The 16,372-nt window shown below is 43.0% G+C and overlaps 1 protein-coding gene across 19 annotated transcripts in view; it reads left to right on the forward strand.

The window, feature by feature from the left end:
- Positions 1–16,372, forward strand: part of LOC122552637 (septin-11) — a 141,523-nt gene that overhangs the window by 11,197 nt on the left and 113,954 nt on the right. For 6 of the 19 annotated variants that reach the window (XM_087986200.1, XM_043695448.2, XM_043695459.2 and 3 more), the window contains exon 1: positions 10,196–10,384. In XM_087986200.1, coding sequence (XP_087842326.1) covers positions 10,358–10,384 — 27 coding nt within the window. In that variant the 5' untranslated portion in view covers positions 10,196–10,357. Of the gene's footprint in view, positions 1–10,192; positions 10,385–16,372 lie in introns of those variants that run through there. The other 13 variants (XM_043695498.2, XM_043695508.2, XM_087986223.1 and 10 more) reach the window with 6 other exon arrangements.

The following is a 16,372-nucleotide window of genomic DNA, read 5'->3' on the forward strand; positions in this document are numbered from 1 at the left end:
TTAAAAATCACACAACACCAGGTTATAGTCCAACAGGTTTAATTGGAAGCACACTAGCTTTTGGAGCGACGCTCCTTCATCAGGTGATTGTCACCTGATGAAGGAGCGTCGCTCCGAAAGCTAGTGTGCTTCCAATTAAACCTGTTGGACTATAACCTGGTGTTGTGTGATTTTTAACTTTGTACACCCCAGTCCAACACCGGCATCTCCAAATCATTATTTATTTATATACACACACACATTCATTTGTGGAATTTATACTTGCATTGTACTTTGCTCAAGAACTGCATGAATCCATGTAACACTCTGTTAACTCACTTCTTAGATTAGAATCAGTCCACATACACATACACACACACCCCAAACCCACATGCATGTTCATTTGTGGAATTTGTACTTGCATTGTACTTTGCTCAAAAACTGCATGAATCCATGTAACACTCTGTTAACTCACTTCTTAGATTAGAATCAGTCTAAACATTATGGCACTGACAGGGAACACAGGGGGCTAACACCTTCAACATCTTAAACATCTTATCTGGCTGACACCAGTTGTTACAGTTAACGTGAGAATGTAACTTTTAAAAAACATTTTGAGATTTACATATGAAAGAAGTGAAACTATCATGGTCACTCTAAAAGATGAGAGACTGAACAAACAATCAAGGTATTTTTCAATGTATAATTTCAGTTACATCACACTGTAAACTTTTGTTATAAATTCTGTGTCTTACAATTGTGTATTCCACAAGGAGCGGCGCTTCGAAAGCTAGTGTTTCCAATTAAACCTGTTAGACTATAACCTGGTGTTGTGTGATTTTTAACTTTATTCTGATGAAAGGCATGGAAGCTAGGGAACTTGGGGGAAATAAATAGTGATGTCTTGAAAAGAGTCCACATTACAGAAGAGAAGGTGCTGAAGGTCTTAAAATGCATAAAGGTAGATGAATCCCGGGTCCTTATCAAGGGTAACCAAGGACATTGTGGGAAGCTAGGAAAGAAATTGCGGTGCCCCGTGTATCAACATCCATGGCTGAGGTGCTAGAAGACAGGAGGATGGCTAATGTGTCATTATTTAAGAAAGGCTGCAGAAAACAGCCAGGGAACCCGATGTCAGTGGTAGGTACGTTTTTGGGAAGGGGTTTCTAAGAGGAGAAAGTGAGGGCTGCAGATGCTGGAGATCAGAGCTGAAAATGTGTTGCTGGAAAAGCGCAGCAGGTCAGGCAGCATCCAAAGAACAGGAGAATCGATGTTTCGGGCATAAGCCCTTCTTCAGGAATGAGGAAAGTGTGTCCAGCAGGCTAAGATAAAAGGTAGGGAGGAGGGACTTGGGGGAGGGACGTTGGAATTGCGATAGGTGGAGGGAGGTCAAGGTGAGGGTGATAGGCCAGAGTGGGGTGGGGGCGGAGAGGTCAGGAAGAAGATTGCAGGTTAGGAAGGCGGTGCTGAGTTCGAGGGATTTGACTGAGACAACGTCGGGGGAGGGGAAATGAGGAAACTGGAGAAATCTGAGTTCATCCCTTGTGGTTGGAGGGTTCCCAGGCAGAAGATGAGGCACTCTTCCTCCAACCGTCGTTTTGCCATGGTCTGGCGATGGAGGAGTCCAAGGACCTGAATGTCCTTGGTGGAGTGGGAGGGGGAGTTAAAGTGTTGGGCTACGGGGTGGTTGGGTTGGTTGGTCCGGGTGTCCCAGAGGTGTTCTCTGAAACGTTCCGCAAGTAGGCGGCCTGTCTCCCCAATATAGAGGAGGCCACATCTGGTGCAGCGGATGCAATGGATGATGTGTGTGGAGGTGCAGGTGAATTTGTGGCGGATATGGAAGTGTCCCTTGGGGCCTTGGAGGGAAGTAAGGGGGGAGGTGTGGTCGCAGGTTTTGCATTTCTTGCGGTTGCAGGGGAAGGTGCCGGGAGTGGAGGTTGGGTTGGTGGGGGGTGTGGACCTGACGAGGGAGTCATGGAGGGAGTGGTCTTTTCGGAATGGTGATAGGGGAGGGGAGGGAAATATATCCCTGGTGGTGGGGTCCGTTGGAGGTGGCGGAAATGACGGCGGATGATACGTTGTACATGGAGGTTGGTGGGGTGGTAGGTGAGGACCAGTGAGGTTCTGTCCTGGTGGTGGTTGGAGGGGCGGGGCTCAAGGGCGGAGGAGCGGGGAAGTGGAAGAGATGTGGTGGAGGGCATCGTCGACTACGTCTGGCGGGAAATTGCGGTCCTTGAAGAAGGAGGCCATCTGGGTTGTACGGTTTTGGAACTGGTCCTCCTGGGAGCAGATGCGGCGGAGACGAAGGAATTGGGAATATGGGATGGCGTTTTTACAGGGGGCAGGGTGGGAGGAGGTGTAGTCTAGGTAGCTGTGGGAGTCGGTCGGTTTATAGTAAATGTCCGTGTCGATTCGGTCACCCGAGATAGAAATGGAAAGGTCTAGGAAGGCGAGGGAGGAGTCTGAGACGGTCCAGGTGAATTTGAGGTCTGGGTGGAAGGTGTTGGTAAAGTGGATGAACTGTTCAACCTCCTCGTGGGAGCACGAGGCAGCGCCGATACAGTCATCGATGTAGCGGAGGAAAAGGTGGGGGTTGGTGCCAGTGTAGCTGCAGAAGATGGACTGTTCCACATATCCTACGAAGAGGCAGGCATAGCTGGGGCCCATACGGATGCCCATGGCTACTCCTTTGGTTTGGAGTAAGTGGGAGGATTGGAAAGAGAAGTTGTTCAGGGTGAGGACCAGTTCAGTCAGTCGAAGGAGGGTGTCAGTGGAAGGGTACTGGTTGGTACGGCGGGAAAGGAAGAAGCGGAGAGCTTTGAGTCCTTCGTGATGGGGGATGGAGGTGTACAGGGACTGGATGTCCATGGTGAAGATAAGGCGTTGGGGACCGGGGAAGTGAAAATCATGGAGGAGGTGGAGGGCGTGGGTGGTGTCCCGAATGTAGGTGGGGGGTTCTTGGACTAAGGGGGACAGAACCGTGTCGAGGTATGCAGAGATGAGTGCGGTGGGGCAGGAGCAGGCTGAGACAATGGGTCGGCCGGGACAGTCAGGTTTGTGGATTTTGGGCAGGAGGTAGAAACGGGCGGTGCAGGGTTGTGGGATTATGAGGTTGGAGGCGGTGGATGGGAGATCCCCTGAGGTGATGAGGTTCTGGATGGTCTGGGAGATGATGGTTTGGTGGTGGGAGGTGGGGTCATGGTCAAGGGGGCAGTAGGAGGAGGTGTCCGCGAGCTGGCGTTTAGCCTCAGCGGTGTAAAGGTCGGTGCACCAAACTAATACCACGCCTCCCTTGTCTGCTGGTTTGATAGTGAGGTTGGGGTTTGAACGGAGGGAGTGGAGGGCTGCACGTTCCAAGGCTGAGAGGTTGGAGTGGGTGAGAGGGGTGGAGAAGTTGAAGCGGTTAATGTCGCGGCGGCAGTTGGCTATGAAGAGATTGAGGTCGGGTAAGAGGCCAGCATGGGGTGTCCAGGTGGATGGGGTTTCTAAGAGACAGGATGTTATGCATTTGCAAATGTAAGAGCTGATTTGGAGGTGAGCATAAGAGGTATAGTGATTAAGTTTGCAGATGACACCAAAATTGGAGGTGTAGTGGACAGTGAAGAAGGTTACCTCAGATTGCAACAGGATCTTGATCAGATGGGTGAATGGTCTGAGAAGTGGCAGATGGAGTTTAATTTAGATAAATGTGAGGTGCTGCATTTTGGGAAAGCAAATCTTAGCAGGACTTATACACTTAATGGTAAGGTCCTAGGGAGTGTTGCTGAACAAAGAGACCTGGAGTGCAGGTTCATAGCTCCTTGAAAGTGGAGTCGCAGGTAGATAGGATAATGAAGAAGGTGTTTAGTTTGCTTTCCTTTATTGATCAGAATATTGAGTACAGGAGTTGCGAGGTCATATTGCGGCTGTACAGGTCATTGGTTAGGTCACTGTTGGAATATTGTGTGCAATTCTGGTCTCCTTCCTATCGGAAAGATGTTGTGAAACTTGAAAGGGTTCAGAAAAGGTTTACAAGGATGTTGCCAGGGTTGGAGGATTTGAGCTGTAGGGATAGGTTGAATAGGCTAGGGCTGTTTTTCCTGGAGCGTCAGAGGCTGAGGGGTGACCTTATAGAGGTTTATAAAATCATGAGGGGAATGGATAGGATAAATAGACAAAGTCTTTTTCCCTGGGGTCGGGGAGTCCCTAACTAGAGGGCATAGGTTTAGGGTGAGAGGGGAAAGATATAAAAGTGACCTAAGGGGCAAATATTTCACACAGAGGGTGGTACATACATAGAATGAGCTGCCGGAGGAAATGGTGGAGGCTAGTACAGTTGCAACATTTAAAAGGCATTTGGATGGGTATTTGGTCAGTATAGGCAAGTTGGTACAAATGGCCTGTTTCTATGCTGTACATCTCTATGACTGGTCTGTGGGTGCTAAGTTTCTGTAAGAAATCTGTCATGTAGTGACAGAAACTGGGGGGGTTCCCTGTACAATGGGTTTCACGATGCCTTTGAAATAGCCAGAGAGGTTCTTACACAGGGTCCCATTGCCTGATACAATGCGACATCCTGGTGTGTTGGCTTTGTGTATCTTCGGAAGGCAGTAGAGGTCATCCACGCGAGACATACTTGGGATGAGGGTGCGTGGGGAACTTTGAAGGACTGGATCCAATGTCCTGATCAATGTGGTTAGTTCACAGGTGTGCTCTTTGGTCGGATTGGCCGATAGTTGCCTGTAGTGTTCCTGGTTGTTCAGTTGTCAGTACACTTCCTTGCAGTAATCTGTTCTATTCTGAATGACTATGGCTCCTCCTTTATCTCCTGGTTTGATGACATTGTTGTGATTGGTTTAGAGAGCATGGATGGTGTTGCATTATGTTTGGGTGATGCTTTTCTCTACCTTGTGGGTGCAGCTGATGAATCTAGCAATTAATATATTTCCCGACAGTTTGAGCATACATGTCAAGCCCAAGGCAGCAGCCCTCCGGTGGGGTCCAAGTTAACTCCTTCATTGGTCGCTTCTCTACGGATCCCTGATGACCATTCCAGTTCCTCTGTGGGCTCATTGGGATCTTTGCTGTCATCTTTAAAGAATTCCTGGAGTCTCATTTGTCCGATGAATTCCTCCGTGTCTGCTGCAAGACCCATGGGATCCATTTGCGCGGTGGGGCAGAAATTGAGACCCTGCTAATAACTTCAATCTCTTCCAGTTGAAGGGTGTGGTCCGATAAGTTGATGACCGACTTCCTTGTGGTGATAATGTTTTCCACTGTGGTTCAAACAAGGCTTCTTCTCTACGCAGGACCTCCAACCAACACTATACACCAGATATATTGACGACATTTTCCTCCTCTGGACCCATGGTGAGGAGTCATTGAAACAACAGTGATATCAATGGGTTTCATCCCACCATCAAACTCATCATGGACTACTCTCTAGTATCTGTCTCATTCTTGGACACATGCATCTCCATCAAGGATGGGCACTCAGCAAACCACACTCCCGCAAACCCATGGATAACCTCCTGATGCTAGACCTCTACAGGTTCCACCCGAAATACATTAAAACAGCCATTCACAATGGACAAGCCCTACACATACACAGGATCTGTTCAGATGAGGAGGAACATGACGAGCACTTGGAAGTACTCAAGGATGCCCTCATAAGAACGGAGTATGATGCTCTACGTATCGATCCCCAGTTCTGACGTGCCACAGCAAGAAGCTGGAATGACCTCCTCAGGAGACAGACATGAGCTGCAACTGACAGGGTACCTTCATTGTCCAGTACTTCCCAGGAGCCAAAAAACTACACCATGTCCTTCACAGCCTGCAACGCATTATCAATGATGATGAGCACCTCACCAAGACCTTCCCTACACCTCCACTTCTCACCTTTAAACAGCCACCAAACCTCAAACAGATCATTGTTCACAGCAAACTGCCTGGCTTTCAGGACAACACCATAGAACCTTGTCATGGTAGATGCTGCAAGATGTGTCAATGACAACAGAAATACGACCATTACATATGGGGACGCCTCCCACCAGGTATGTGGTAGATACTCTGTGACTCAGTCAATATTGTCTATCCAATACGCTGTGGGCAAGGATGCCCTGAGGCATAGTACATTGGCAAGACTGAGCAGAGGCCACAGCAATGGATGAATGGAAACAACACAACAATTAACAGACAGGGGTGTTCCCTCCTAGTCAGAGAATACTTCAACGGTCCAGGACATTCGACCTAGGACCTTTGGGTGACTATCCTGCAAGGCGGACTTCAGGACAGGCAGCAACGCAAAGTGGCTGAGCAGAGGCTGATAGCCAAGTTTGGTACCCATGGGGATGACCTTGACCGGGACCTTGGGTTCATGTCACACTGCAGGAGACCCCACTACACCATACACACACATGCCCATATGCACACACACACACACACATATAAGTTTGTGGGGTGTATTTGTACATTTTATTTTGCTCAAAAACTGCACGAATCCATGTAAGAATCTGTAAATCCCTTTTTTAGAAATAGTATCAGTCTGAACACTGGGGCACAGACAGCCTCACACAGGGCACCTCACACCTTCAATTCATTATCTGGGCCAATATGACACCTATTGTTAAAGTTCACTTGAGAACGTAACTTTAAAAATGTTCTGGGATTTACATATGAAAGAACTGAAACCAACATGGTCATTCTAAAAGATGAGAGACTTCACAAACAATCCAGGTCTTTTTCAATATATAATTTCAGTGACATCGCACTGTAAACTTTTGCTATAAATTCTGTGTCTTACAATCTTATACTCCACAACCACGTGATGAAGGAGCAGTGCTCCGAAAGCTAGTGCTTCCAAATAAATCAGTTGGAATATAACCTGGTGTTGTGTGTTTTTTGACTTTGTACACCCCAGTCCAACACTGGCACCTCCAAATCATTCCTATTGGAGGGCAGCCAGAATTGTACGCAGTACTCTAAATGTCGCCTTACCAATGTCTTGTACAGCTATAGATTCATAGAGTCACAGAGATATACAGGATGGAAACAAACCCTTCAACTCATCCATGCTGACCAGATATCCTAAATTAATCTAGTCTCATTTGCCAGCACTTGAGACCATATCCCTCTAAACTCTTCCTATTCATATACCCATCCAGATGCTTTTCAAATGTAATTATACCAGCCTCCCTGTAACATGACATCCCAACTCCTGTACTCAATGTTTTGATCAAGGAAGGCAAGCATGCCAAATACCTTCTTCACCACGCTGTCAACCTGTGATGCCACTATCAAGGAACTATGTACCTGCATCCCACGTCTCTCCATTCGATAACACTACCCAAGGCGCTACCATTAACTGTCCTGCCCTGGTTTAACAAAATGCACCACCTCACATTTACTCGTATTAAATTTCATCTGCCATTCTTCAGCTCACTGCCTCTGTTGATCACGATCCTTTAACTCTTAGATGGCTTTCTTCACTGTCTACTATACCACCAGTTTTGGTGTCATTTGCAAACTTATTCACCATGCCTCCTATATTCTCATCCAAATTGATTATATAAATGATGAACAACAGTAGACCCAGTACTGATCCTTACAGCATACTGCCGGTCACAGGCCTCCAGTCTGAAAAACAACCCTTTGCCACCACAATCTGTCTCCTACCATCAAGCCAATTTTGTATCTTCCTGAATCCCACATGATCTAACCTTACTAATCAGTCTCCCAAGCAGAACCTTGTTGAAGGCCTTGCTAAAGTCCACATCAACAATGTCTACAGCTCTGCCTTAATCTACCTTCTTGGTCACCTTTTCAAAAAACGCAATCAAGTTTGTGAAACATGATTTCCCACACACAAAGCCATGCTGACTATCCCTATTCAGTTCTTAACTTTGCAAATGCATGAATCCATGTAAGAATCTGTAAATCCCTTTTTTAGAAATAGAATCAGTCTGAACATTGGAGCACAGACAGCCTCACATAGGGCACCTCACACCTTCAATTTATTATCTGGGCCGACATGGCACCTATTGTTAAAGTTCACGAGAACGAAACCGTAAAAAAATTCTGGGATTTACATGTGAAAGAACTGAAACCAACATGGTCATTCTAAAAGATGAGAGACTTAACAAACAATCCAGGTCTTTTTCAATATATAATTTCAGTTACATCACACTGTAAACTTATGCTATAAATTCTGCGTCTTACAATCTTATACTCCACAACCACCTGATGAAGGAGCAGTGCTCTGAAAGCTAGTGCTTCCAAATAAATCTGTTGGACTATAACCTGGTGTTGTGTGATTTTTAACCTGCAATAGGAAGGATATTATTAAACTGGAAAGGGTGAAAAAAGATCTGCAATGATGTTATTGAGACTAGAGCGCTTGATGTTGAGACTGAATAAGCTGAGACCTTTTTTCCCTGAAGCGTAAGAGGTTGAGGGATAACCTTATAAAGGTTTATAAAATCATGAGGGACATAGATCAGGTGAATAACCAACGTCTTTTAACCAGGGTAGGCAGTCCAAACTAGAGGATATAGGTATAGGGTGAGAGGGGAAAGATTTAAAAGAACCTGAGGGGCAACTTTTTCACACAGAGGAAGTGGAATGAGCTGCCAGAGGAAGTGGTAGAGGTGAGTACAATTACATTTAAAAGACATCTGGACAGGTACATGGATAGCAAACGTTAGAGGGATATGGGCCAAACACAGACAAATGGGACTAGTTCAGTTTTGGAAACTTGGTTGGCACAGACAGGTTAGGGCTGAAAATGTGTTGCTGGAAAGGCGTAGCAGGTCAGGCAGCATCCAAGGAGCAGGAGAATCGACGTTTCGGGCGTGAGCCCTTCTTCAGGAACAGGTTAGGTTAGGCCCAAGGGTCTGTTTCCGTGCTGTATGACTCTATAACAAGAAATAAAGCATGGTATGTCGACCTAGCAAGTATAAAGTTAGTTGTGGAAACTGTTAGCCATGGAATGAGTACTTTATCTAAGATGTGGTTGTTCATTTATGAGCCTTGATGAGATATTTGGCAGCAGGGGGCATACAGTTAAGTCTGATCATGATCTCATTTGAGTGCCAGATCCTCAAGGTTACAGAGCAACATTGAAGACTGGAAATCCTGGTCAATTTACCTTCTTCCAATCCAAGGCATTTTCTTTTAAAATTGAATTTTATTCATCGATCAACCATTTCCAAACATTTCTTTACAGCACAAACTCCTCTTGTAGTTTTTTTGAGGAAAATTTTAGTTAGTCTTTACATTGATGTGTTTAGATTGTACCCTGATGCCAACAGCTGTTATTTTCGATAGATCAATGAATGGAATAATATTGCATCAGTCAGATACCTGCCAGAGTAAATCACAGTCTAAATGTCCATGAAGATGGCATCATTAATCCGAGTGCTGTGTCTGAACAAAAAGTATGTGTCTTTTCCATTTAAATTCGATCTTCATCACTGATGATGCAAACAAAATGCCATGATGCCTGCGATTATTCGCTTCAAGTGTTGAGTGGAAAGTATAGATAACTAACTGCACTGATGGAGCTTGATGTGCCTCAGTCAGCTCAAGGTATACATTCACTAATGCAAAGGTAAACTCCGGCATGCATAATTCCTGAGGATGTACATTATGTTCCCCAGTCTGTCAGGTCTACATCCGAAACGTTAATTTATTTAAAACCTGTTGAATGTTTCGAGGTTTTTGAGTGTTTGTTTCGCATGTCCAGCACCTTCAGTTTAGTTCAGTTTTGCTTTCTTGTCACCGAATGTGCTGGACTAAATAATTACAAGTGGTTAAGAACACATTGCGGTCATTTTACATGAAGTTCAGACATCTACTCGTCATTGCAAATGAGTGTGTACTTCCAAATTATGGAGTAAATCTAAGTGGTACAATTCTGAGGAATGTCCTGCCGCTAGAAACGTTTTTGTTTTGTTTAACCTGAAGAAGTATCTACTTGCAACCAACTTCCAAGAATACCCTTGCAAAGTAATGTATTTGTTTATCGCCTCCTTCTCCCGGGCCACAGTAAGTCACTGTAATCAGGAGGGGTGCGAATTCTTTTCATGTTATAATAGCGGGATCCTACGCGTTTCATACCTCTGTGTTCTGTGGGGTTTATCAAATCACCATGTGTTCAGTTGTTGGCCAGGGATATCTTGTTGTACGAACCGGATACGATGTTGCAGGTTGGGTTTGTGGATTGTGCTGCACACCCCCTCCCCCGGACTTTGCCTGAATGTGTGTATGAGAGCAGTTTCTCTCTCTTTCTGTGCAGGATGCCATATTGAGCGATTGGAGAGGCTGCAACTCGTGTGGAAAGGGAAGCAACTCAGAGGAACAGAGGCTTTGCACAGAGCCTTAGTAATAGCGAACCACGATGGCTGCTGCCGTCGGGAGGAAGCCCGTGAGTGCACCCTTGTCTTTAAAGTCTAATCTTGCTTGGCTTTTTAACCCGGAGCTGCGGAAGGGTTTGTTCTATTTCTGTCAATTAAATACCGCCAAACTGTACCGTTGTGAGGGGTTAAGAATATGTATGGCAGTTTAATTCGTTGTTTCAGGCAGCAGAGTATTTGCATTTATTGATGAGGTAGGCGAGTATAATTAAGGCATGCTCACTCCACCTTTTCCATTAATAAGTGTAAATGGCGTCGTTCTGGATGCTGGATTATTTGATGATGCTGTGTTTGAAGGGTGAAAGAGCCGTGAGGGCTGAATGGAGAAGAGGGGAATGTGTTTTTAATTTGTACAGGCCACCGTTAGACCGGATGGGTTGGAATAGGATGCCTCCCTCTTGCTGCCTTCAGTCAGCTCAGTGCTCAATGAGCTTCCCCTCCAAACACACACAGACCGAAGGTTGTGGGCAAATAGGGGCCTGTGTTCAAGAGCTGTACTCCCGCACTGGCTCATCAACCGAACACGATATTTTCTTCTTTTGCCCCCACTTTTCATAATTGTAAAAGTGCAGTTTGTCTGAAAGGATTAGTGATTCAGACTAAAGGCTGGTGTAAAGATCCCGTGCCCAAATTTTCGTTGTATAATCTTACAAATTTATTCATCCCAGTCATTTTATTCCACCCAAATGTAAAGTTGCATACGGAGAGGGTTCTTTGTATCTTCCCCTGAACTGCTTAAATTTTCTTCCCGTTTGCCATGTGGCAGATCACGATTGTTAACATGTTTGGTTTGAGGAGGTAGAGGCCAAGGGGTGGGGCTTTTTTGACATCCCGTTAAAAGTTGGATAATATGTGACGTTTGCTATTAATTACTAATGGTTGAAACCATAAAACCAGAGTTTCTGATCGTGGGATCAGTCAAATACAAGCCCGATTATGAGTGAACATACCCAGAAAAACTTAATTGAATTACAGCCTTCAGGTTAATTTAAAAAAAAGCCTGCAGTGTGAAAAAGATAGCTTAGAATAGCAGTAAAAAGAAAGAACTATAGCAAGGAAAAATAATTGTAGGTGGGGATGACAGTATACTGTAGTTGCTGAAACGAATAGAGTACAGAACAAGCAGTATTAAATAGCTTGAGCAAAGACAAATGGATGACCTGATGTGGAGTTTAAAATCGCTAAGTTGGAATGGAATGTAGCTGTGGACAGATTTGAAAACAAGCCAAAGAATCTTGAAAGTTTATTTGCTGGGAACAGAACTTGGGACACCTGGGCGGATTCATTTAAGAGTCTCTGCTTTTTTTAAGCTGATGGAAGGCAGATAAAAATGTTGTTCAGAACGTTTACCTCAAGGAGCTAAGTGAACTAGGGTTCTACCAGTAGTACCAAATAAGTAGTGTACAGACGTTAACTGGAAGTTATGTGGTTGTGGTGCTGGATCTGTTGCAAGATACAGATTTCAGCTCTGGGTTGGATATAAAACTAGATTATGTATTGATCAGAATGATCTTGGGCAAGGGATAGCAATATATTGGTACAGGCACAAATCCAAAAGGATATGTGAAGTTTGAGCTGAAGGAAATTAATTTATCTAGAGTGGGATATTTGCCAGATGGTCAGCAAATTTGGCATTGGTCTTTGAAACTGTGAGATTGACATTGATCCATAGTACTCATTGGCATAAATGTATTATTATGAAGGAAAAATGTGAAAATGATTGCATAAACTAATGGTTCTGAAGGGGTTAATGTTCATTTTACATCGACTCCACTCATTCTACTGATGTCAGACACTATGGGTGGGGACAAGGAGTTCTACTGTAGTTTTTGGAGGGAGCAGATGATTCTGCACTTGCTTCCTAAGTTTCTAGTAATTACGCCTGGCCAGATGTAGTTGTCCTTACTGCTATTATGCAATAAACTTTTTAAAAAATCTAAGATCAATGCATAATCCTAGCTTTATATCCAAGCCAGAGCTGAAATCTGTGTCTTGCAGCTATCTAGCACCACAACCACATATGTCTAGTTATGTTCGATGCATACTTTATTGTGTATCCTGCACAATTAATCACCAGTTAGGCCCAAGACAAAGGTGGATTGTGGCAATGAATTACCTAAAACAGCTCCTACCCAATGCTGTGTACTGATAGAGGTGGCAAACACCAGAATGTACCAGCAGTGCTCCCCTAAGGAAACAGTGTATAAATGATAGTGAGACCCAGACAAGGATGAAGTCCTGGAATTCCTAAAGGTTGTAGTATACTTTGGAAGAGCCACTTGAGGTATTGCAGTGGCTGCTTTTGCACTGAATGAGATGCATTTGTGCATAGTAAAAGCTATAAATATTAAAATCGAGTGCTGTCCTTTGCAGACAGGAAGGACATAGAGTCATGGTCATAGAGGTGTACAGCATGGAAACAGATCCTTCAGTTCAACTCGTCCATGCCGACCAGATATCCTAACCTAATCTAGTCCCATATGCCAGCACATGGCCTATATCCCTCCAAGCCCTTCCTATTCATGTCCCTATCCAGATGCCTTTTTAAATGCTGTAATTGTGTATGTTGTCTCTGTTTCTTCTCAACAAAACCGATGACACCCATTTTCTGGTTTATTTCTCTGGTTAAGACATTGACTAATCACAGTCAGTCTGCTTAGTTTAAATTTTAATGAAGGTTGACAGTTAACTGTCAGTCATCATCAAAGTGGACCGTTCTCCATGCCAATGCCTCAATCAATCAGCACTCACTTCTCATAGCTTTGACAAGATGTGAATATTCTCAGCAATACTTTAAAAAGAGTAGAAAAATTAAGATTGGGGTTTTTCAAAACAACAAATTTAAAAGGAGTCAGAACTATAACAGGGAATGGAGATAGTTATGCCGTGAAGAATGGTCTAGTTCTGGCCAGACAGTGATCCAAGTGTTGTGCTTTCAAGAATGATTACTTTTCAGGGCGATTTAGCAGTTGTGCCTATGACTAGTAATGGCATGGTGAGTTTAAGAGAGTAATGATACAAGATTGGAATGTTTGTAGCAGATGGAAATGAGAAGGTATAAAAGTCTATGCTGTGTGAATGGCTCTGACAATTTGTTCTGTATATTACATTTGTGTCTAATAATTTTAGAAAATACTTTGTCATGACAATATTAGTAGTACTTCTGTTTTTGTAGGGCTATTAAATATGATAGAAATTTTGTAAGGAGTTCTGCTTTTGAACAATGCTATTGTAGGATATTCCTCTAGAATAAACATTTTGTACAGGAAATACAGAGTTAATGTTCTTGTATTTTGTCATGTTTTAGGACATTCTAAAGTATCTTGTGTGCAGTTGAGTAAATTATAAATATACTCACTTCTTACATCGGTAGCATCATTGTCAATTTGAGGATCCCATATAAACGCATTTAAATTTGTTTTTAATGGTGATGGTTAACTTTTTGTTACAAAAACAGTTAACATGTAACGGTTAAAAACTAGTTACACTGTTCTGTCAAAGGCAGATTTTGGTAAAGGAAGAACATAATAATAGCTGACAGCAACATCCATGGAACAGAATAGATAACTGAATTACAGATCATTTCCCAGTAATTTGAACAAAGCACATATTGTAATCATGAGTCAAATATTTTGCCATTCATAATCATGGAGTTACTGAGAAATGGAGGTTTTCACTTCAGAAACTAAATATAAATTGCTTTAACTGTTACTGTGTGATTCACAGAAATGAATAGATTCCAAGTTTCTATTTTTCAACTTATTGACTTGCGGCTACTTCCAGTATTATAGAGAAAACTTAGAACAATTTAATTTTCTCTCCTGAAAGTATTGGCTGTGTGCTTGGATGACAATAAAGTAAAAAGAAAATATGTCATAATCCTAATGATCATAAGGCTGCTATCTCATTAGAGAGAGAGACGACTGGTAATGGTTTAACCTGAGGGTCATTTCCCCTCAGGTGAAGGGAGAGATTGAAAAAGTGGACCTTCATGGTAGCATCAACCAGTAACCCAGATTTGGATGCTTGGCACTCACATTAATTGTGGAGGATAGTTTGGGGGATATGGTGGCAACATCTTATCAAAATCATGCACAGTTGAGTGAATGTGGAGTGGTCGATGTGCTGCTGGAATAAATTGGCACAAAAATACTGGTTGGTTGGAGTACAAAGAGCAGCTATTCCATAAACTTATGCACAATTAGAGATGTTCTGCTCATGTGACTTGGCATTTTTTGGTGCAGAGCATTTATTATGACAGATTGCATGTCACTCCAATTGATAATGGAAAGTAACAATTTGTGATGGAACTACTCCTATAGATATGTCATCTGCGATTACATTTGCCTTCCAATGATGGTACTGAAACGCTTCTACTGATGAAAGGATATAATTACAACACAGAGAATTAGCAGTACACAATATTGGCATGGGAAATTACCCAAAGAGTTGAGAGGAAGCATGCACAGATGTTAGATTTTTCATATGTGATGTACACAGGAAATAGTTGATTCATTGGCAGGATTTATTTTAAGAGAATATTATCAGTGATGTGGAGTGCCTTCAACCAATCAAAGTACACATTTCTGTCCCATTATATCCTGGAAACTCTGTCCACTGCTAGAAAGCAATTTTTATTCAACCAATTAACTAAGTTAAGATCATATCATTAGGAGATAATCTGGTTCTAAAGCAGCTTTTTAGTTGGGCAAAAATATTTCAAAATTGTTTAATTTTGTGACTGGTAAATTACACATTATCAAAATAAAATTGTAGTAAATAGCTGCTGCTTTAGTTTTGCATCTATTATATACAGTAAATCCCTTGAGCCATTGCATAAGTAGCCTAATGATTCATGCAGCACTACATGTCCCCAGTCCAAAACTTTGTGCTGTTATCCTTGGCTTTAGCTTCAATTGTTTAACAAATATTGGTCCAAAGAAATGAGTATTAACAGAAGAACGTGCTTGTTCCTAATCATCCTGCTATCCTCTTTGTTCATTTCCATGTTTGTAGTGTCAGAAACACAAGGATAGACTGATATAGAGAAACAGAGGGGTAGAGGTCAAGTAATTGGATCAGAAGGAAGAAGTACTATAGAAAAGGGAGGGTAACAGCACGAGCTATGCTATTGGTGAACAAAAATGACCGGGAGAGGAATGAGAATGCTTATTAGAAAAAAAAAGAAGTCTCCACTTGTCCCTATCCATCGTTGTACTGTAACCTGAAGTGTCCACCTGGATTCAAAATTTGGAGGCACCGATGTTGGACTGGGGTGTACCAAGTTAAAAATTGCACAACACCGGGTTATAGTCCAACAGGTTTATTTGGAAGCACTAGCTTTCGGGCAATCACCTGATGAAGAAGCAGCACTCTGAAAGCTAGCGCTTCCAAATAAACCTGTTGGACTATAACCTGGTGTTGTGTGATTTTTAACTTTCTAGATTCAAAGTCTGGTCACCTTCTTGATCTTGGCTGTGGCCTGAAACCTACATCCGGATGTGAGTTTCTACATGCCACCATGTGTTTCTCTCACATCTCAACGTGGGGCTTTAGCTTAGTCACTGTTGTTAGTTGTTTTTCCCTTTTAAATCTTTCATAGCAAATTCCTAACACCATAGGATGTTCTTTGTTTACACTTTATAAATCTTTGTCATTGCAAGTTTGATCGTGACGATACAAAACAATAATTGCAAATAATTTTGACCACATTTGTGGAAATTTGTCTTTCTTAGTGAGAGAGTGGTTGACCCTGTGGAAGTAAACAAAGTAATACAAATGCTACTGGAGGCACAAGCACTTTCCTTGAGAGGACAATTTGTTTGGTGATTCTTCTCTGCTTGGTACCAGAGAAGAAAATATAAACAGTTGCTGACAGCAGTTTAGTCACATCTCCGACTTTTGGTCTTGTCAGTGAATTGATGCTTCGTTTTCTGTGTGAAGACCATCTGTGTACTTCCAGCTATTCTCTTACTTTGGCACTTTTTACACATTTTCCT

This window comes from Chiloscyllium plagiosum, unplaced genomic scaffold (genome assembly GCF_037043375.1).
Source record: "Chiloscyllium plagiosum isolate Xiang-an unplaced genomic scaffold, Cpla_swu_hap1 HiC_scaffold_1, whole genome shotgun sequence".
Taxonomy (NCBI): domain Eukaryota; kingdom Metazoa; phylum Chordata; class Chondrichthyes; order Orectolobiformes; family Hemiscylliidae; genus Chiloscyllium; species Chiloscyllium plagiosum.